Raw genomic sequence first — 21,722 nt, 5'->3', positions numbered from 1 at the left:
AGAAATAGCTCTGTAAAGGCTGTTTCCTGGTGCTGGATGTTTAATAAGGGTAACAATTACAGACACAACTATATCAAAGTTACATTTGTAATGAGTATTTGTGAGTATTATAATGAAATGTACTCCACTGATTTAACATTGGCTCCTATAAGTTATGATGAACTGTAAACTGATGTAACTGAATCTGAAATAATTCAATCAATTTAGCATTTCGTTTTCCTCGTCCCTGTCAGACACTTATACCCATGAACTCAAATACAACTGAGAAAAATGTGTGTGTTTATCAAATGGCAGCTGACAGCTTCAAGCTATGAGTTTTAACGAAAGCAAGAGAGAAGAAGGTTATTTCAATTCACTTGCTACTTCCACACCCACGTATTTTAATCTGCAGGCTTACAAGCTGCAACTGCAAACGGTCACTGCTGTGTGAAATCTGGCCTCCATCAGGTCAACATGACAAAATCTGAACCAATGCTTTTACCTTTAATTGTGTGAATATGCAGCCATCTTCGTTAGATATCTTTCCTATAACAATATTAAACGGTCATTTAAGTGCTGAGTTACACAGCTCATTTTCCACTAACACGTAAGTCAATAATACAGTCAGCACTTATAGCAGAAGATGGTCACTGAGCACAAGGAAATCCAACACATGGACTAAATCGAGAGGTTTGCTTTAACACTGCAGTGCCACATCAAGTCATTTTATTGTTTACATTTGGGTTTTGTCCACCCCAGTAGAGCTTGTCCTCTCCTCTCCTCCCCCTCCTCCACTGGCAGAGAAGAAGCATGCGGAAGGTTTTCTGGAACGTCTTGTTGCAAAGAGCGTAGCACATGGGGTTGATGGTGCTGTTGACGTAGCAGAGCCAGTAGCCCAGATGCCAGAGGGACGTGGGTATGCAGTCGGCACAGAATGTGGAAATGAGCACCATGATGTTGTACGGCGTCCACGTGAGGATAAAGGCGAGCAAGATGGCACTGAGAGTCTGGGCTGCCTTCTTCTCCTTCACCAGCACCATCCTCTTTCTCTTGGTGATTTGGCTCTTCAGGGTGGGGTCAATGGGTTTGGAGGTGTTGGAGGCAGAGGACGGGGAGGCATTTTTGGGGGGCTGTTCTGCCTCAGGTGGGCTTCGTGTCGCACTTGCGGGATCATTGTTCTTACCCTTGGTGCCCGGTTTGAATTTATAAGAGATGCACTTTTTACTGTTCTTCTTTGGGGTTGTGGAAAAATACTGGTCTTCTGTGTAATCGGTCACTTGCCCATTCTTACTCGTGGGTCCATCTTCCTCTTTGAAGGATCCTTGTGGAGTTTCTATTGAAACATGATGCTCCTCCTCCTCTGATGAAGTGTAGCTGTTAAAAGAAGTGATCTGATCTGCTTTAACCCAGGCCTCGTCTGACCTCGTGGTAGTTTTAGTGGCATTACTTTGATTAGACGATGACCAGGAAGCCTGGCTTGGCTCTCGTCTCTCCCTGGTGAAATGAAAACAAGATTTAATGATGGTTTTCTGTGGTTTATTCCCCTCTGGAACATTCTCTGCTGTGAGGCCCTGCAGCTCTGCCAGATCTTTCGTCCTTTTTTGTGTCTCCTTGTAGATCCTGCAGTAAAGGATGGTCATAACAGACACTGGGATGTAGAAAGCAGCAATGGCCGTCCCAAATGTGATCACAGGCTCTGTCAAAAACTGGATTTGGCACTGGTCCACTGGCACTGTTCTCTCTCCAACAAAGTACTGCCAGCACAGAATGGGTGGAGCCCACAAAACAAAAGACACCAGCCAAGCCAGACCTATCATTATGGCGGCTCTCTTTGGAGTTCTCTTTGCCCTGTATGTCAGTGGCCTTGTAATGGAAAAGTATCTGTCAAAGCTGATGACAAGTAAGTTCATTACCGAGGCATTGCTGGCTACATAATCCACTGCCAGCCAAAGATCACATGCCAGGTTCCCCAAAGACCAGTAACCCATTATGATATATGTAGTGTACAAGTTCATGGACAGGACTCCTATAATAAGGTCAGCGAAGGCCAGACTCAAAAGGTAATAGTTATTAACAGTCTTGAGCTGGCTATTCACTTTGAAAGACAGCAACACCAGGACATTACCAACTATGGTTATCAGGCTGACAATGGCCGACACTGTCGCAATAGCTATAACCTCCCAAAGGCTGTGAGGAGCAGCATGGATGATCGAATTGTTGCCAATGGAGCTATTTTGGAGATCCATGGTGCTGTATCATCTGTTTGAATTACAGCTGAGATACATCCCTTTGTGGCTCCAAGCAGATTGAATAGCTCTCCTGAAACAAAAAGAAAACATCAGTGAGAAATAAAAAAACTTGTATTTTTCATTTCATTTTACTTCAATATCACTTTATCCAATTCTGTGGATTATGTGTCCTTCAGTCTATCAATGGACAAGTACAAACAGAAATAAAATCATATGCTCACATTCAGAAAACCTGTGCATGCACAACAAGAACATATAAACTCAATATAGAAAAGACCCCTGGGGTACACTTTCATTTCGGGGTGAGAGTGCTAACAACTATATCAGTGTGATCCATTATATGCTTTATTTAGGTTGCCTTTATTATTTAATAACATTGTCTTTTTAAAACGCAAAAATAATATATCATAACCCTGTAATTTCAAACTGTACACCACTTCACCACTAATTTCAAACTATTTCAAACACCACAATAAAAGTTTCATATTTATTTTCAGAGCATTTTATTTATTTATTTATGTATTTATTTATGTATGTATTTATTTGTTTATCTATCTATCTATCTATCTATCTATCTATCTATCTATCTATCTATCTATCTATCTATCTATTTATTTTTTTTTATTATTATTATTATTTTTTTTTTATGTATCTGTTTATTTATTTGTTTATTTATACATCTTGATTCTCTCAAAACAAACGTTACTCTAACCAAATCCATTCCGGAACCATTCTATCTTGGGACTTTAATCGGTGTTGCACCCATTCCGGCAGACTGGCGACGCGTCACCTGCTAAACTGTCCGCTCCCAGTTGACAGCAATGGAGGGTAGAGTGAGCAGAGGCAGAGGAGGCAGTTGGAAAAGAAGTGGCCGGGGTGGAAACGACAGTGACCGCTCTGGCGGTGAGCACCGTGGCAGAGGGAGAGGGAGCCATCACCGCGGAAGGGGTAAACGGGACCACTACCGGGGTCGTGGACGAGGAGGTAGTGGCCGCGGTGCAGACTTCCATCAGCGGGTGAGAGTTCCCGTTTGCCCGCTTTACCAAAGTCCATGCAAAAAGTTGTGGAATTTGTCTTAACTGCTCCGTGAAGTGAAGGACAGATTTCCGCAGGATACTGTTAACATCAGCGTGATATTATCTTCTGTTCGGCTAATTTATCACTAATTTCAAAGCAGTCGTTTGCTGGTGGTAAAGCTGGTTTCACCCAGCAGAGGCTGACACATGACTGCAAACTTTTCCACCTCGGCTGATTGGATGCTTGGTTTGGCGTAGCATGCTGTTGTGCAGCTCTGTTTAAAAACATTTTTTTCATTATATTCCACACATTTCTGTTGTCAGTGTGATTTAGATACATGTGCTAATGTCATCTGGAAGGAATCATATCAAACTGCATCAACACCTTTTATGTGAATCAGCTGCAGCAACACTTGATCTGTCTCCCGCAGCAATATAGCATGATCTCTGCACGAGCTGAGCCCTTGGTGTCATACTCGAGGCTTCTTCTTTATTCACACTGTGATACTCAGTCAGTTAATGCCCCTGCCATGGTAACTGCAGAATTAGAAGAGAAACAATGGGAGCTCCGTGATTGCAATCACAGGAATCTCCTTTGGTTCATAGGGGCTCCTTGATTGCAATCATAAAAATCTCCTTTTGCGCATCCATGGCTACCACGTGGTGTTCGATGATATTGCTAGAAAAACAACACGCATGGTTTACCAGTCCAAGTCTAATCTTCTCACCGTTAAGAATGGTTGTTTTTCCCTTTTTGAAAAACCAAAATACATAAATGTCTGTAAATGCAGAGAAATTGAACGCGAATAATAAACACACGATGCATATTCCCAGAAATTAATGTCTTTCTGCTGTAAAGCAAAAGGCAAAAGTCACATAATCTTCGCCTTGTGACATTTTGTTGACCAAATGGTTGCATGCATGTCCATGCAGGCCTCTCTGTCCTCCTGCCTCATCTCCCACTGTGCCCTGAGTCATCTATTTGAACAAGTAAACACTCTTAAGCCTTTATTTGTCGTCTGATGATTGGCCATTAGTCACAACCCAGGGCCTTCTTGTTCTGCCTGCTGAACCTTCTAATGTTTTGCCTATACTCCACTTTAGGATCAAGATGAAGATGATACGTTTGAGGAGGAAGATTACAGGGCGGAGGTGTTCTCCAGGAGGAAGCTGGACTCAAACTGGGACCGTTATGAGGAGTCAGAGAGGCAGGAGCCAAACGATGACGTGCCCGCTCAGAGAGGAACAGACTACCACGTCCTGCTACAGTCAGCAGGTAAGATCTGAGCACATGGCGCAGGAAGCGGATGTTTGTTTTTCCGTCCACGCCTGCAGTGTTCACAGGAGAGCCAGCGTCTACATTTGATTTGGGATTTGATGGATTTATAGAGGAGGACACACCAGCTTGTGTCAGTTCTCAGTGGAGGGCATTGCATAACAGGCCTGTGGGCTTTTGGATTCCTTAAATGAGTATCTGAGATAGAAGCATGAATGTAAAATTGGTCATGGCTGGTGATGGAGTCAATTCCAGTGGACTATGGGTAAAAGCAGCATTCACCATAGACGGTCTGCCAGAGAGCTAATCGTACACGCTTACAGGCCATTTTAGCTTCAATATTTAGTCTCAGATACAGGCCTTACATAGTAAGGCCCAGCTTGAATACAATCCAACGACTTTTTCTATTATTCAAGAGAGCCAACCACTACTCCACTGTGCAGCCTGAAACCATGCACCATACTGCTTTTTATTAAGAGTCGTGTTCATATTCACACTGAGTAGAAGTAATGGCTCAGCCTATCACAGTAGTCCGAGGTTTGAAATGCCCCCCTCAGGAAAAGGAAGTGCCCACCAGTGATCTAATGGCACAAATAAATGCTGACTAAAAGTACTGAAACCATCACTGGAAAAAAAGAAGCAGTTCAAGAGTGCTGACTTTTAATCTGTGTATTAGCTGGAGTGGAAATCCGCTCTGTGAGCGGTTTTCTCAAGTCGTCTCTATTCTAATTAGTCGAAAAGGAAATGACTGCTTTCTTCAAGGAGTCTGACTTCATTGTATGGACGCCGCTGTCGGATGACTGCATAGAAAATGTTTGTTTGTTTTTGCTCATTTCAGCCTGAATGGTCAGTCGCTGTTTGGGCCCCTGAGCTCTCCACAGTCTTTGATTCTGTTGATATTTCTTTTTCCCAAAGGACCAGAACTAGGAGAGCTCAGTGGCGTCTGATTAAAACAGACCAAATTGTTCTTCAACTGGAAGATACTTTTTTTTTTTTCTTGTGTCTCATGCTAATTAGAATAAGACAGGAAGTCGGAGATGAAGACTGAGGTTCATATCAACAGCTTCCACCGAGCTGGAAACACCAGAGCAGCTCTTGCTTGATTTGATTGGCGAAAACTGTTGGCTCTTCCATCAATTATTTCATTAGTTAGTGGGGCATCATGATGTGAGCAGGTTGACTGCAGCTCATTAATCTTCTGATCTCATCAACATCCTGATTGTTTGAGGATGCTGAAACTTCTCTCCACACTTCCATCATCTTGGCTGATTCTATTTGTTGCACAGTTTCTGAGGCGGCTCAGTCACCCTGATGAGTTGACTGTGAGAAGTTCTGTTTTGGGGGTGTTTGTCAGTGTGGAGCTGGATCTCTGCACTGAACGATGGCGCTGATGGAGCACTGGGCAGCCTGGGCTGTTTGTGTCAGCTTTTGAGTCTGTTGATTGTGACGACAACATGAAACAAGCCGAAGAGGGTTTCTGCAATCGTCTACTTATGAATAATGCTGGTTGATCTGTAATGGAGCGATGTTATTGCCAGCCACATCTTCCTACAATTTGGAAGCTTCTTGGTTTTATTTGCAGTAAGTTGTGTTTTTGTAGAGCAGCAATAATTATCTGATTAATGACGTTGATTGTCTGATTAATTGGCAACAACTTTAATGTTCCGAATGAATAATTATGAGTTATTTGTCAAGCTTAATTTGTATAATTCTAGCTTATTAACTCAGAGTATTATCTGGTGCCTTTACTCCCCCATAAGAATAAGAATAAGTGATTGTAATGACGATACAATGAATACGTCTTGATCGTAAATCAATGCTGGCCATCCCACTTTAGGAAAGAATTAATATTTTCCATCATCATTTGCCTTTCAAAGACAAACAACTTGAATTATACAAGCTAATTAATCAACAGATAACTTGATAATCGATCCGTCCTCTTTGCTGCTTTATCTGTCTCTATCTCAGGGTTGTGGGAGACTGAAGCCCCCCAAGCCAATGCTCACCGCTAAGATACCGTGCGTCCCGAAGCTGATGATAAAAATAATAACGAGCAACGAGTTTATAGTGAACAAAAACCCACACGCATCTTGTATACTTAGCATCAGGGTAATTAAGAATTCTAAAATTCAGGGATCCGGGATGATTTTCATCCTTTTATTTTTAAGAAGAAATGACATAAAGAAGTAGGTGGAACGTGAATTTGTTGTCGGTATAATATAGACTATTTAATAAGCTTAAATGGCTACAAAACAAGTGTAAAATTTCAACAGCTGCAGGTTATATTTAAGATGTTGTTGTTTTTTTAAATCAAAGCATCTTATTAGTACAAGTGCAGATCCCAACAACGGGTAACATTAATACCTTATTCTGAGGAAAACAAAAACATTAGGAAGTCAGACATTCGCATAAAAAGTTTACCACATATGCTTATTTGATGGAGCCCAACCTCCACCCCTATTTTCCTTCACAACAGTGGCATAAAAATGAAGTGGAAACCATTTCAATTCAGTGTTACTTAATTTGCACAGTTGTATTTACTTTTTCCAGGTTGAATAATTTTTCAAGGCTATTCCCACTTTCACCCATACTCTAAAGTTTGAAATGTCAAATGTTTGTTTTTCGTAAATGAGGCCTCTCATATCCTCTCAAACCATTTTAAGGTGTTTACTTTATAAGTAAACAGAGGTCATGTATCGCTCCCGATAACTTTCCAATTTATCCCCTACTCTCGACCGATCAGTAGAAGCTTCAGCAGAATCCACTGGCTTATTGATAAAGTCCGTGCTTGTAGTAACTGTTGGACGTGGAATAGCGTTACGTGTCAACATGGGCCTACATTTGCTGTGTCTTTTTATCCTCCTGCCAGTCAGATTCTGACCCATTACCAACTTTTGAACATAAACAGGTTGGCTGACCCTGCTCTGTAGTCCAAATACAATAGAAGTGGCAAGTCCTGGTCCAGAAGGACCACAGACTTGGATGTCTACAATAGTTTTTGGCTAATTATTGGGCTTCCAGCAGAGTTTGTTGAGGACATATATAAGTTTCAATGTTATTTGTTTTTTTTTTATTAAATAGACTTGAAAACATGGTGTTCTGTCACACCTCCTGACCAGGACTCAACACCTCTCTGTTAGGTGTGAGAAAACATGATTTCAAATAGCTTTGAATGTTCCTCGTGTGCATGCAGGATATGTGCATATAAAAGGAGGTGGTTTTGTCAGTAGCCAATAACTTGCAGCTTCTGCTGCCTCTCAGCGGGCTGAGTGATGTTTCTGAGCATTTGGACTCGTTACCATACTGGGCAGAACACTAATTATTGCAGTTTCTGGCTGAAAAATCTACACGTTTATTAATAATCGGAAAGTTACAAGTCATGTTTGACAACCCTCATCAGTCAAGCTGTTTCTTCTCGGATCCAAATCTGTTGAATCCTACGTGCGACTAATTACTCGCTCGACATGCTCGGCCTGTTATTCATAGTCATATTTCTTCATTCCCACTGACGAGCTGTGCAGGACTTGAACTTGCTCGTGCTCCAGGAAGAAGCCTCGAGGCTGTTTTTAACTTAAGTGTTTTCAGCAATAAAGCAGTTTTTGTAGTTTTACCATTTTTTCTTCTCCTCACAGAATCAGAAAGTTTGAGCATGCTCCAGCAATGTCGCTCTCTCTCTCTCTTTCTCTTTGTCTTTCTCTTCTCTTGTAGTGTAAATGCCAAAGGTGCCCCTGTGAGTTGTTTGACTCCCATCTCTCGTCTCTGTGTTTTGCCCACATTGCCAGATTAGTCACGTCATACAGCAAGAGGCTGCCGCTCTCTCTCGAGGATACTTAATTGTACGTGGGAGGCGATGCTTTTAAGAGCTGTTTTTCTAGCCAATTAAAGTAGCCATGAAATCAAGAATTTGCCACAGAAACCACCCCCCTCCCAGCTTAAATTTATTAAAGAATGATTCGTCGTGTGGATCCTCATTCATTTTTGTATCTAAGGTGTTGCAGTACATGTCTTTTTCATCATAAAGATTGGACAAAATATAACGCATTGTAGATATCATGCGTTTTTGGACAGAAGTGACTTACAGCGGTGTTGCTTAACCTTTTGTAATGTATCTTTCCATTCTTACAATGTTCAAAAATCCCGAGGCAGAGAGGTCAAGAGTAGAGTAGAGCAGAGCGTTATCTACAGTGTGGTGGAGGCATCAGATGTGAGTGCCATCACACGTTGATTTTTACCACCTTTTAATCATGCAAGGAGAATCTATATTTTTGTTGTGCTGCAATAACAATATGTCAAATTCAAGGAGATGAGAGCTGCAGAGATCCAGACTTGCATAGCAGGGCATTTTATCTGATAATATTGTGATACTGTTTTTCCGAGCTGAGTACATTTGAGCAGCCCAAAACAAAACTGTTCAAATATATATCTGTGTGGGTGGAATTTGTTTTTGTGATGCCTCGCATTTAGAAAAGGAATATACTAAGGTTTTGTGAAATGACAACTCTCAGAAGGAAATAATCAGAGAAGTAACCATATCAGACAGTAACAATACACAGTGACTTTGCTGTATTTTGGGATTGATGCGCCGGTAACTGATTAACATTATCACATTTTATTGCAGTTGCAATTACTGAAGTCTCATTGAGCGTATTACTTGGTAAGTTTTTCATATAGCTGCAGAGATACTGTCTCTGTTTGTGCTGTTCACCACCATTATCGTTATATCATTATAGTTCTCCAGGTGGTTACTATTTCACTAAGCTCCTTTTTTAACTGCATGAAGCAATCTTAAGTCATTTCAAACGTAATTATTGATCCTGACTGCAACGTGGAAGATGTCCGTTGTGAGCAATATTACACTGTCCACAGTGTCAGTGATGCTAACAGCATTGACTAAATATTAAGTTACATTTGTAAAAACGACATTTGTAACATCGAAGTTATAGACTCTTCCTCAAACTAAATTAATTTAATTTGAGTTTGTGTTTCCCACATGATGTTGAGAACTTCGCTAATGGGTCATAGCAACACTGGAGTGAAACAGCGTTGTGCACATTTATAACACGTGTTTAATTCACAGAGAAGTTTAAACGAATGCCAAGAGTTGCTTTTACAGGCAAGTCGTTACTTCCTGCTTTCAGTAACTAGTAGATCATCGTTTCCACTTTCGAAAGAGGAAACTAATAACTGTCATCAACTAGTAATATTTGGTAACCTGCACAACACTTGTTGCTTTGCTCTTAGAACTCATCCTTTTGTTCGTCAATCTTTTTAGTGAGCAAAAAAAGCCCAGACATTCTTGTTCATCAAATCTTTGTGAAATTCCTCTTTGAGGCTCATAAGTGCTCTTTGTTCAACCAATAAATAAAATCTCAGGTCCTGGGTCGACATCAGGGCCTCCTCCCTATTGGCCACGTCTGTTACAGCCCCAAGAGGAGGCAAGTGGGGTTTATCTTAACCAAATGCTATAAGCAGCTGACCTCGTTCTGCACAGCATGAAGGAGTTGCAATATTAACAGTGTGGTTCTTCAATTTTACTACTTCACTCCGAATTCACAATCCTTCTGCTGACCTCTACTGAACAAAACCCAGAGTTTCAAAAACCCTTCCAACTGGGGTGGGTTCTACATCTTATTTTTACTGGACTTGTCATCAGGATCTGAACTCAGGAGATGCTGGTCCACATTCAGACGACACTGAGCCATGAGCAGGTCTCGTCAATGTTACGAGTGCTCATAATGAGATGGAGAGCAAAAATAACAATGTCATTTGCGTGAAACGGATGTTGGCTTCCCGGTCTTATCTGTGCCTCTAACCTCTATGGAAATCACAAACCGCCTCAGAAGAACCCAGTACATACCTTGAACTAGTCCAAAGTCCAACTACTAAAGCATATGTAGACTAAAATGTCAAACGCCAACACCCTCTCTTTTATTAGTGGAACCAGCTCCTGGTACTTGGAAATTGTGATTTGTGTTTGTTGTATTCTTTGCTATTAATTTATAGACTGAATGTTTACCATGTTATTAAGGCTCATGTTAATTTGTTCTTGCCTAAAACGGATATTAAGGAGATAATAAGCAATATTGCTGGTTTGTTGACTTTATGATTACATTGTCATCAGCTGTTGTTGCTCTCTGAAAAAAACAACTAATAAGATTGCTTTAATAATGCAATAAAACAAGGTACTTCACTGGTTTACAATGATTACTCTTGCAACAACACATCATTAGCAGGGTAAAGCCAACTTGGGTGTCTCTTACATTGTAAACGGGACAATACACCTTCCAGGACCAGGATTAAATATTATCTGAAGCGAGCTCCAGCAGCTAATTGTAGGGGAACTATTAAAACTCCTGGAGCCTTTTGTTTCAGACAGAAAGACATTAAAGCTTTAAAAAGTAGCATTACGATGATCTCTGTCAACAGTTTGTTTTTTTTTCTTCTCTAATCTCAGCAGGGTCATATTTGAAATCAAAGACATTGTATCGGCTACGGTACACCACAAACTATTCGCTTCACTGTCCAGCAGGAAGGAGGTGTTGTTCTTCTGGCAAAACTGGTGTTTCTGAAAACAAAAGTAGGTGGAAGGAAGTCTGTGGTGTCATTAACTCCACAGCCTTGAGTGGTGTGAAGACTCTGGTCAGCACTTTTAACACCACTACTGTGACGGGAGAATCACTCGTTGGAAAAGAGGGAGAGAGAAAGGGAATAAATGTCAAGTTCTGCTGTTGTTTCCAGAACGACACTGCCAGATGGAGACATGCACTTACTGTTTAGTCAAAAATGGCTCAACAGTTGGACAGGTTACTGAAGCTTTAGATGCCAGTTTTTATAATTATAGCTCCCGCTGAGGCACAGCTCGCAGCTGTCAAGCCATGCAGTGTTACAAAACGACGCATTAGAAAATGACAATCCCACAAAGTTGCCCTTCATATGGTCGTCGTTTCAGGAGCTTTCAGGAGGAGTGATTTTTAATTCGAAATCACAATTTCGTGCTCCACTCAAATATAAAAATGTGTAATCAGGCATGTGAACAAACCTATTATTGTCAAAACAACCTGTAGGAGAGATATCTTTTTTTTTCTAGGTTTTTATTTGTTCCCTTTTATAGGGTCATTGCAAGTTTGCTTATTTTCATTTGTGCAACCGAGATTGTACCTCGAGTACCCAACATGCAAAGGTCAAGGCCTCACCCAATTTACCACCAGCGTTGGGGTTTATTAAGTAATTATTTAAAATGATATGATCCTGAAATGGCTTAAAGCGATGAGTGTTTTTCTTGAAAACACATACAAAATATTCGGTAAAATTTAAGCGCAAGAAAAGATCTCATCAGACGTTGCTGTTTTCAGCTCTCACACCTGATTGCATTGACAGGCTCATCACTGGGCCTTGTTAGGTGCTTGGCGATGACAGAATCATTGGATTCAGGTGTGTTGAAGCAGGGCGAGAGCTAAAACGTGCAGGTCAGCGGCTCTCCAGGAATGGAGTTGCTCAATATATGTTTGTGTTTTAAAATGGTGGCATCCATTCATGCCATTTCCATTCATATGTTTCTCAGCAGAACCCGTCGCTGCTGTTTATATAAATCCCTGTATATATTCCTTCAGCCTGTTTGTATTTCATTATGAATCTCTCTTCTGTTGAATGTGTCCAGATGCATTTGCTGCTTCTGCAACTACTCGCCTCCCCCACAAAGAGCCTACAACTCTCCTGCTGATGAATTCTGCAAACAATACAAATTCAACACGGTATTAACAAAATACTTTGAATTCCCCCCACTGTGGTCTATTGAAAGATGAATAGTATGTTTGAATGGTTAATTCTCAGTTCCTGACTTTACAAGAATGCTGTTGAAACTCAATAATGCTTTGTGTGGTCGGAAAAATTCCCACCAGACAAAATTATGTAAACTTAGTGATTTGAAGTGAAGGTCAGGCTGATTTCTATTGTTGCATGGTCTTCTGAAGGGCTATTATTTCTCCTCACCGCTTGTCCAAATACACCTTAATCTTGATGTGTTTTGAATGAGTGTCATACATTTTTTTACACCCAGTGATGAGATTCTTTACATCAGAAGCGCCCCCCCCCCCCCCCCCCCCCCCCCCGTATGGCCTCTCGACTCTAGAGATGACTATTCGCTGATGATGAAACCTTGATGCTTTCGACACTCAGAATATTTTGTGCATTCTGAAAGCGTTTCTGCAGAAAACCTTTCATCACCTTGATTGCTTCACTCGTTATGAATCAAAGATGAACTGTGATGAACAGCACATGTATCGCTTGGATTCAAATGCGTCTAGTTGCTTTTCAGTTGCCCTCAGGAATTAATTGCCGTCAACTGTTTTGTATCCCAGTGGCGGCGGGGTTATTTTTCTTAATTTTTTTTTTCCAGGGGTTGTCTCAGTCCTTGCATTGTTGGGGATTGATTGGGTCGTTGCTTGGGTACAATGTACACACGGTGTGGTCCTCCCTTTTTTTTCTTTTTTTTTCTTCCTTGTGTGTATTCGTGCGTCTGTATGACCGGGGGGAAATAGCTGGCTAGTTATTTACGTCCTAATACGGTCATCTATCTGTACACATTAACACAAGGATCAATCCTCCTCCCCCGCAGCCGTAGTTTACCAGGGCTGCTAATGGGGACCTATCAAGGCTCAATCATAATGAGACAAAAGGAAATCTTATTAGAGCTTCAGTGATTCGGGTAACTAGATTGACAAACACAAGGACGTTTTCCTAACTGAGATGAATACTCCCAATCATGCCATTCATTTATATGTTCCGATGTCCTTATGGATACTTGATTAGCCATGTATATGGGAGGAGACTGGCGTCAAAAGCAGAGGAATGAACACAATCGTGTACCGTCTGCTTGGCAAAAATTGGAAAGAAAGCATTATAGGTGCTTTAGTGTGTTTCCTTGCAAATGGTGATTGTGATGAGACCAGTGGAGGATGGATGCGGGCTAAAAAAAACAACAAAAAAAACGCAGGTGGATCATAGACACTTCACCGAGATCATCCCACAAGACAGCCTTCCCACTTTAATCTTAAAATACCTGAACCTTTGTTTCAGTGCCAGTGCTTATGAAGTTGCACCATGAGGTATCGATCTTTTGAGATGACTTGGCATACATTACATCAAACAAAATTATGGTTGAAAAAGCTCTGGACCCTTAAAACTCTGGTTTATAATTAGAAAGGCGGAAAATTGTCACATTTGAGAAGATTGGACTAACAAGTGATTTTTTGGATTATTGCTTTGGAAAATTATCCATCATTGGTACTTGACAATTTAGTTGTAACTCAAGTGAAGTGGTATAATCAAATATTTTGTGAGGTTCCTGGTTTTTATGCTTATTAATAAAAAAAATGAGTTATGTTATCTTTTAATAATGGTGGTGGTGCGAAATTGATTGCCTTGTAAGATATGTATATAAACAGTTTACCACAAAGCTGCTATACTTAAAAAAAATGCCAAAGTTATGGAATTAACAAATAAGAAACCTTTTTTTTAAACAATTTTGGAAATCATTTAATATATCAATTTTTCTAAAATTCCCTTGTGTTTAAGCTTATTAACATTTCCAGAGGTATTGCAGATGGTGGCAAAATACATTGCATCTTCAGTGAAGATGAGATTATCCATTAGCCGCAGAAAAGCCAGTAGTTTCTAAACATGTAATGATCCATACCATTGCTCGACATCTTTTTTAATTGAAAAATAGCTTTTAACTGCTTATTATTGAAATTCTTGTCACTCAAGTCATTGCTCAGTGTAGAAAGCGTGTGGTGTTTATTTGTTCAAGACAAGAGAACAAATGACGGGATGCCTGTGTTATGACTGATCTCCTTTTTATTTATTGAAGCCTTTAATCAAACCCTCCGCATCTCTTTCTCTCCCTCTTTAAAAATGCAGAACATCTACAAACGGACTGAAGCTCACCTAATCAGATTTAATATCTAATAAACAACCTTTTATTGTGGGGTAAATGCCGAGTTTGTAAAATCATTGCATGACAGAGCTCTTGAGTCTATCGACTATAAAACCTGTGATGACAACTGATGAATCCCAGCACTTGTTTCATGGTTTATTAATGTATTTACTGAAGCTACATTTATGATTCTGTAATAAAAGTTTCATCATGGCTACACTCGAGCGCTTGATTGCACTAAACAGCGTGTTAGGTCAGTTGACAGCTGCTCCATAATCACCACATCAAACAGAATACATACTCACCCCTTAGGGCTCTGACAAAGCACGACGCTGCAGCGTTAAATGGGCGTTTGGCCAAGTCTTGAACACTGGTTTTCCCTTTACTCCTTCTTCAGTCCGTCCGAGTTTCCACCCGCTTTCTTCTCGGTAGGTCTTCCCTCGCTCTCTGCTTGTGCCTCACAGCATTTCAGCCTCACACTTTCCCTCTCTGGCTCCCCGTTCCCCTCCCCTGTTCACTCTCGCCGACCCTTTTCGTCTGTGCTCTTCTCTCCAACGAGGTGAAAAACACACTTGTCAAATACAGGTAGGTCATCACACCGTCTCTCATCCTCACCAGTTGCTAAGTACGAGGCACTTTGATGGCAGCAAGTTGGTCCGCGTCGTAGTGTCGTATACTTTCTGAATACTCCGGCTTCTTTCTGAGGTGAGATGGCGAATGCAACAGCTGTTCAGAGTCGGTGTCTGCGTGGCCAAGCTGACGAGGTGGCCGTTCAGACGTTTTTCACCGAAGAGTGAATTACTGGGAAGAGTTCCCCGTTCTCGGCAGTGAAGACGGTCACCAGGAAGGTCTCGTCAGAGGTTTGCTTCTTCAGCGACGACGAACTTGCGAGCTCAAAGTCAGAGAAGTGAAAGAATCTTTTTTTGGAAAAAGCAAATCGAATTCTCTGTCTCTCATTTTCTCTGCAAAGTTTAAGCGACTCCGCAGTAGAACAAAAGAGAATGAAGCTGCTTTGAATCTCAAGGCTGCACAGACTAAATGACTTTTTGTCTCTTAGCAGGCTTCAGCCAAACAAGCCGTGTGAATACACGCTGCACCGACGTCCTCAACATGCAGATTCAGCCTTGAGCCTTCAGTCACTGTTAGCAGAAATTCCCACATAGGTGTAAGCCTCATGCTGTGGAGCTGAGCGCTGAGCAACATGTAAGAGGAGGGAGGAAGAGGTGAGGAGGTGGAGGAGTGGGATGGAGCGGAGGGGGGGAGGAGGAGCTGGAGGAGGAGCTGATGTGGGTGTCAGCAGCAGTTCAGGAGGAGTTGATGTTTGCCTTTGCGATGGCTGAGCAGAAGAGCTGCATGTCTTCATCAGAGAGGAAATGCATTTGTGTCACTGCTGGCTCCACATGAGTCACACTTTATAGTAACTTGGGCGCACAGTCCCGATCACGTTCGACCATCGAAGAATAAAAGCAATGTATTTGGTGGTATTACTTTATAAAAAGATGACATATTATTTGGGCAACTCGAACTGCATTTATCAGTCCCACAGTAATGTGTCAATGTGCGCTTGGAGTTACTTTTTGTGTTGACCTTCATTGTGCAGATAAACTCCTTGCTTTTGTGCACAAACATGGATTCACCGAGTTACTAAATATATAACTATTTCTGAGCATTTCTGTGGGTTGCAAGAAAATATTGGACTCACTAAAAAAAGATTGAATTCACAATTTAATAGCGACAAAACATTTATTGAGGGAGCAGGATTTTTCTGAAACGGCCTGTTTTATTCTTGAAATTGAGGGAATTGCATCATTAACATTGTACAAAGGCTTTTTGAATTCACAGGGAGCTTTGTTCTTTGTCTCTTTTTTAAAATGAGTACTTTTCAAAAAAACTCATCTTCAGGCTGACCTTATTCCTATGCTTTAAGATTCACAAAAGTAAACCATAAATAAGTTGTTGGAAGTATCTATAATGTATTGTTTTGAAATAAAATTGCACTGTAGTCAATAAACATAGTAAAAATACATGTGCATCATAAGAATTGAACTGGTACTGGAATTGTTATTATTATGGTCTCGAGTTTAAATGTATGAATTACGAGAATCTGAAATACTGTATTTTTCATTTTCATGAATTACGAGCTAAAAAGAATATTGAATAAATCAAATAAGGCTAGAAATAGTTCAGTTCATATGCGATCCATCTAAAATATGCTGCAGTTAATTCATAGAAAAAGTTATCTTGTCCAATGTAACCAGAATTTTGGAGATGCATATGTATAATTATCAAGCAGGTGAGTCGTTATAAGTATTACATTGTATTGTGACCAATTTCTTTAATCCAGAAAAATAGAAGCAACATATTTTTTTTTTTAATTTGTAAATGTATTTTAATTCAGAAAAATGCAGCCCGAAATGATGTGCTGATACAAACAAATTCAGTTTACTGCTTTATGAGATTAACCTACTGGATTTTGGTAAAGGCTTTTCTATTAGTGGAGAATGTTAGAATATGCACATCTTCGTATTAATATCCTGTTTTTCCTCCTTCTCGCATGACTGTGGTATCGGTAATGAACTGGGTGGAAGCATATGGTTATGTGCACAAGGAGCAGCATGGAACATGTCAATATCCAGATTGATCTGTATCTGATAAAAAGCCAGCCAAGGATTATGACACAGCCTCTAATATCCCCAACCGGTTCTCCACATGCTTTGGATCAGTGGTTTTTTGTTGCGTTTCGCCGGAGCATATTTTAGACTTTCCATCTCTCATTGATGAAACCAGGCAGAAAAGCTCATTCAGAGTTTGATTTGTCAGGTTTAGAATGCACAGCAGCTCCTGTGCTTGCTGCCTGTTGTTGAATTCACGAGCAGCTGTCATATCGGTAAGCAGCGTTAACTGTAGCGGAGACCACCTCGGTGACTGCTGTTGATGGAATGAGACTCACACTTTGTCACAACGTGGAAGCAATGAACAAGTGAAACAGACGTTTGTGTGTCCGTTTGTTACTTTTGCTCAATTGAAGACCATACACAATATTCTAGCTCAACTGTAGTCTGGTGTAGCTGAATTTCTTCTTTTACGAGAAAAGATCACTCCCTCCCCTTATCTGTATTAATTGTGTACTTTAAACTTTGGCTTCCCGTGTTCCTGAAGATTGTTTGATATATAGTGCCACAGTCATAAAACAAAGAAATTTGCCCTCAGCTTGGTACAACCTGTACACCTCGTCACACGGTTTAATTGTGTGCACTTTATTATCTTGGTTGTGGGTTTATACTTTGGGATGCAATATGAAAATAATTAATAGCTTTATGAGGTCTAATTTAAAAGGCAACATCCAAACGCAGGTCAATAGAAAGCAGGATATAGTACACACAATAGCATTAAATGTAGTCGGCAAGAAGCAAATGCTTCTAAATGCTGTTTCGTAAAACTGTCTAAAGACGTTTCACTGATCACTCTGGCAGTTTGTTTCAAGCCCTAATAACATAGAAAACATGTTATTATCATGTCTTCCACTTTGACTGGTGTCAGGCTGTGACTCCTTTCCTTGGATCTTTAAAAGAAGACACACATTGCTGTATAGAGGAACCTGTACAGACCGTGTGGCTCTGTGAAATCACTCATTAGCTCTGAGAAAGCAACCATATCAGTCTCGGTTCCGAAGTAGTTACTGCTATCATAGCGCAGTGTCGTCGTGGGGAGTATCGATTGGCTAAAAACTTTCTCCAGGACTTTGATGCTCTCATTGCTGCCATTGTTTATCTTGCAGAAGTTGCGTCTGTGCAGTTTGTGCTGAGGTCCAATTCCCCAAGACCCTGGTAATCAAGATGTGTAGCAGAAGTAATAAAAACCTTTAGTTTTCTATATCAAGGGCAAACACGGAGCAGCATTGAGGACTCTGAAGACCAAGGCAACTTGGTGTCAGAAACCAGGATGAGGTTCATACAGGGGATGGCATCGCAGCTTCTTGTTGACCCCGGCTTGCAAAATTATGCTTCTCAAACCCGACACAAGGCTTGGTTATATGACATTTACATACACAAAACCCAAAATGTGTTTTAAACTTAATTGATACTATCAGTACCATCACCAACTAAGAATGCCTAATTCATGTGATGCCTGTATCAGGGGTCACCACAGCAACAAGTTGCACTGCGTTCTTGGCCAGTGTTTACGCCAGATGGCCTTTTCGTCGCAGCCAGGATTCAAACGCCATACTTTCAAAACAGTGCTGTCCTTGGAAAAACCATCACAATGTCATGTAGTTATGTGGCATTTATAGCAGGTAATATATAATGGCATTTTCTGATGTAAGTGAAACTCAATTTGTGTACTCAATTTGTTATTGTATACTTTTTAGTTACACACAATAACATGTTTATTGTGAAAGGGAAGTATTTCATGAGTCTGAAGTTTATCCGTCTTTAAAATGTCGTTTGCATTTTTGTACTTGACAAGTATATATGAATTCTAATCACTATATTTTATAGCCTGTTGTACTGAAGGAATTGCAATAAATGCACTAGAAAATGCATTTGTAGATGGATTGGATCTCTTTGGATTTACTGTCTATATTAATTGTCAAATAATTTGCAATATGTGGGTGTTTCTCTGTTGTTCCAAGATTTAAACGACATTCCGAGTCTGTGATTAGAAGGCTGCACGTAGGAGGCTATGCAATCCACTGTTTCCACTAGTATATGGGCCTGAAAACCTTCTTTCTCTGTGGTTTTTGGATATTTTCACGATGCAGTCGATGAGCTACGGGATTAACAAGTATTGATGCCATATGTTGTCAGCGAGGACATAATAGCAATTGAACGATTTGCGTAAATACAAAATACAGGCTATAAATTGCTGAATTTTTGATGTTTTTTTGCTGCAGAGCGGCTTCATGGATTGCAGTTAGGAATGATCCCTTTGAGTTGTTATACAGATTCAGAAAATGGTTTATGTCCAGCAATTCTGGCTGCTGCTGCTGCTTGTCTTATGTTGCTGTTTTTAGGACAGTCATTGTTTAAGTGTGGGTGGTATGTTCAACCAAAGGAAGTTCACTGCTTTTTGTTTGCTCCACTCAATGTCTCAGTGACAGTTATGAAACTAAAATGGCTAAATCATCAGTAGTTTTGAAAAACAAATCTCTAATGAATGGCCAAAATCACCTTTTGTGTTTATACTTAAAGTGCATTTTGAATTTATATGGAAGGCTTGATTTTTGCTACAGCAATGTGGAAAGCTTAAAAAAAAAAATAGTTTGGGGGAGTTTGTTGGTATTGAAGCGGAGAATATATACAGTATTTATCATAAGCCCAGTCCTCCCCATCAGCACTCACCATTTCCTACTCAAGAGCCACCATTTGTGTGACTCCTTCAGAAATCTCGGTCATGAAAAGTTGGGGGGGGGGGGGGGGGGGGGGCGGAAACCCACAACAAATCTGCCGATTGATCTTCGCTCTCGGTGATTGAACTTTGCTACAAAACTGGGCTCATTTTTTGTTTGAAAGATTTTACCTTCTTATGAACACATCTGGCATGTTTGAATATTTGTTTGGGTGTTTGGTTGCTATGCTTGCATCATTATTGTCAGTGGCCTCAGATTTTAGGATTTTGTCAGATTTTAGGATTATAATTCAGTTAAATTGTGGCAAACTTGCATATTTTCATGTCTCTAAGACTTGTGATATGTGCTGTCTGGTTTATGGCGATACGAGTTTGAAGAGGTATGGTATTTGAATATAAAGGTTATTTCTTTTTCTTTATTGTCATGATAAAAATGCTTCTGGTGTGAATCTTCAATGGAACTACTATTTTGAATACAAGACATCTGTTAGATCAATACAATTCATATTGGCATATGCCAGCTGTTTTTTTAAACACAGAAAATAGAGAAATAGTACATCACACACTCACATTTACAATATGGACAATTTAGTGTCATCAATTAAGATCAAGCATATTTTCTTAGATGAAACCAGAATATCTAGTCACTAAGCACAGAATTGCTGACTCTGGACTTCAACCAGCAACAATTTCATAGCACTAAAGAATGAAATAAATACAGAATGAAAAGACAATCCCACAAAAAGCAAGTGTTTAAAGTCATAGTTTAAAAAGAAAAACATCTTTGAACACCAACAGATCAGACTTGGAGGTGTGCAACTTCCTGCTTTCTGGTTGGTGTTAGTGGATAATGAGAGAAAAGTACTGGAACCAATAAACAACAAGCATGTTTACGTCCAACAGCAAGCTAATCAATGCCCTGCCGACTTGAGTAGGACTAGCAGCAGGTGCCAAATTTTGAAAGTATTCTCTAATTGTCATGTGCAACAAATAGAAAGCCACATTTTTCAGTTATTCTCTTACTTCCAGACTAGTCATTGTAATAGTAGTAGACTTCTCTGCATACAGAGAATCTTCTCATTTATACTTGCAGTGTGACAGGAGTGTGGGTATGAAGTTCACTGTTTCGAAAAAGATTGATTTATCACACGTGATTCCTCAGCTAAAACTTCAATAATTCCGAGTCTCATTTTGTGCGGTGATGTTGCGTCGCATCACCATTCCAATTAATCTCATTGTTGAAAGATTTCTGCACCTTGATTCTATTGCCATAACTTCTCTGGGAAGGCTGAAGTTATGTCTCACGTCATAAACATCAAACTATATTCGAAAGACGCTACATACTTTGTTGCAATGGAGGCATTGAAACGGCAAAAGAGAAAACTCTGTCTGGACATTCCTACAACTGACAGTCTGGTGTAAAATTCCCCTAATACCCTGTCAGCCAAAGCATCAGTGAAATCTCGGTTAGCCTTGTTATCTGAGCACAGCTTCTAAGGCTGTCAAAATATCGACGTTGTGGTTGGCTATAGATTTTTTTTTTTTTAACGCTACAAATTGTATATAATTGTGTCATAGCAGCATTGTAAAAGGGGGGAAAAAAAACAAACGAACAAAAAAAACACTCCATCAAATCCCCGAAAGCCGAGGCAGTTTTTCGGAAAGACTGCGGTTTATGAAGAACAACAAATTAGTCATTTAATGGTGTGATTCTCTGCCTCAATTAAAGATAATTGCTCTGTGTGCTTCACACCTCCCACACTGTGGTGCATGGCTTGTGGTAAATAACAATGGCAGTGCTGATAATGAAGGCACATAAAGCTTTGGACCAGATTCATGAGCATTTTTGCATTCGATGTCAATGCACACTGCTCATTAACTGAGGCTAACTGAACATAACACATGTCATCAGTCAAATG

General features: G+C 40.3%; 2 protein-coding genes across 2 annotated transcripts in view; one reads left to right on the top strand and one right to left on the bottom strand.

The window, feature by feature from the left end:
• Positions 1–695: 695 nt before the first annotated feature.
• Positions 696–14,843, bottom strand: chrm5b (cholinergic receptor, muscarinic 5b; the record flags this gene model as incomplete). Its single annotated transcript, XM_080514076.1, has 2 exons — positions 14,760–14,843; positions 696–2,298 (listed from the first exon to the last, which is right to left on the bottom strand). Exon 2 carries the CDS (start codon positions 2,223–2,225, stop codon positions 696–698), a length of 1,530 nt encoding a protein of 509 aa, XP_080370202.1. The 5' UTR covers positions 2,226–2,298; positions 14,760–14,843.
• Positions 3,028–21,722, top strand: part of aven (apoptosis, caspase activation inhibitor) — a 38,377-nt gene continuing 19,682 nt past the window's right edge. Inside the window, exons 1-2 of the mRNA XM_080514077.1 lie at positions 3,028–3,244; positions 4,349–4,520. Coding sequence (XP_080370203.1) covers positions 3,050–3,244; positions 4,349–4,520 — 367 coding nt within the window. The 5' untranslated portion in view covers positions 3,028–3,049. The remainder of the gene's footprint in view (positions 3,245–4,348; positions 4,521–21,722) is intronic.

The sequence above is a fragment of the Blennius ocellaris genome (assembly GCF_963422515.1).
Source record: "Blennius ocellaris genome assembly, chromosome: 18".
Classification (NCBI taxonomy): domain Eukaryota; kingdom Metazoa; phylum Chordata; class Actinopteri; order Blenniiformes; family Blenniidae; genus Blennius; species Blennius ocellaris.
The sequence above is the reverse complement of the archived record's forward strand: the minus strand, read 5'-3'. Positions and strand labels throughout refer to the sequence as shown.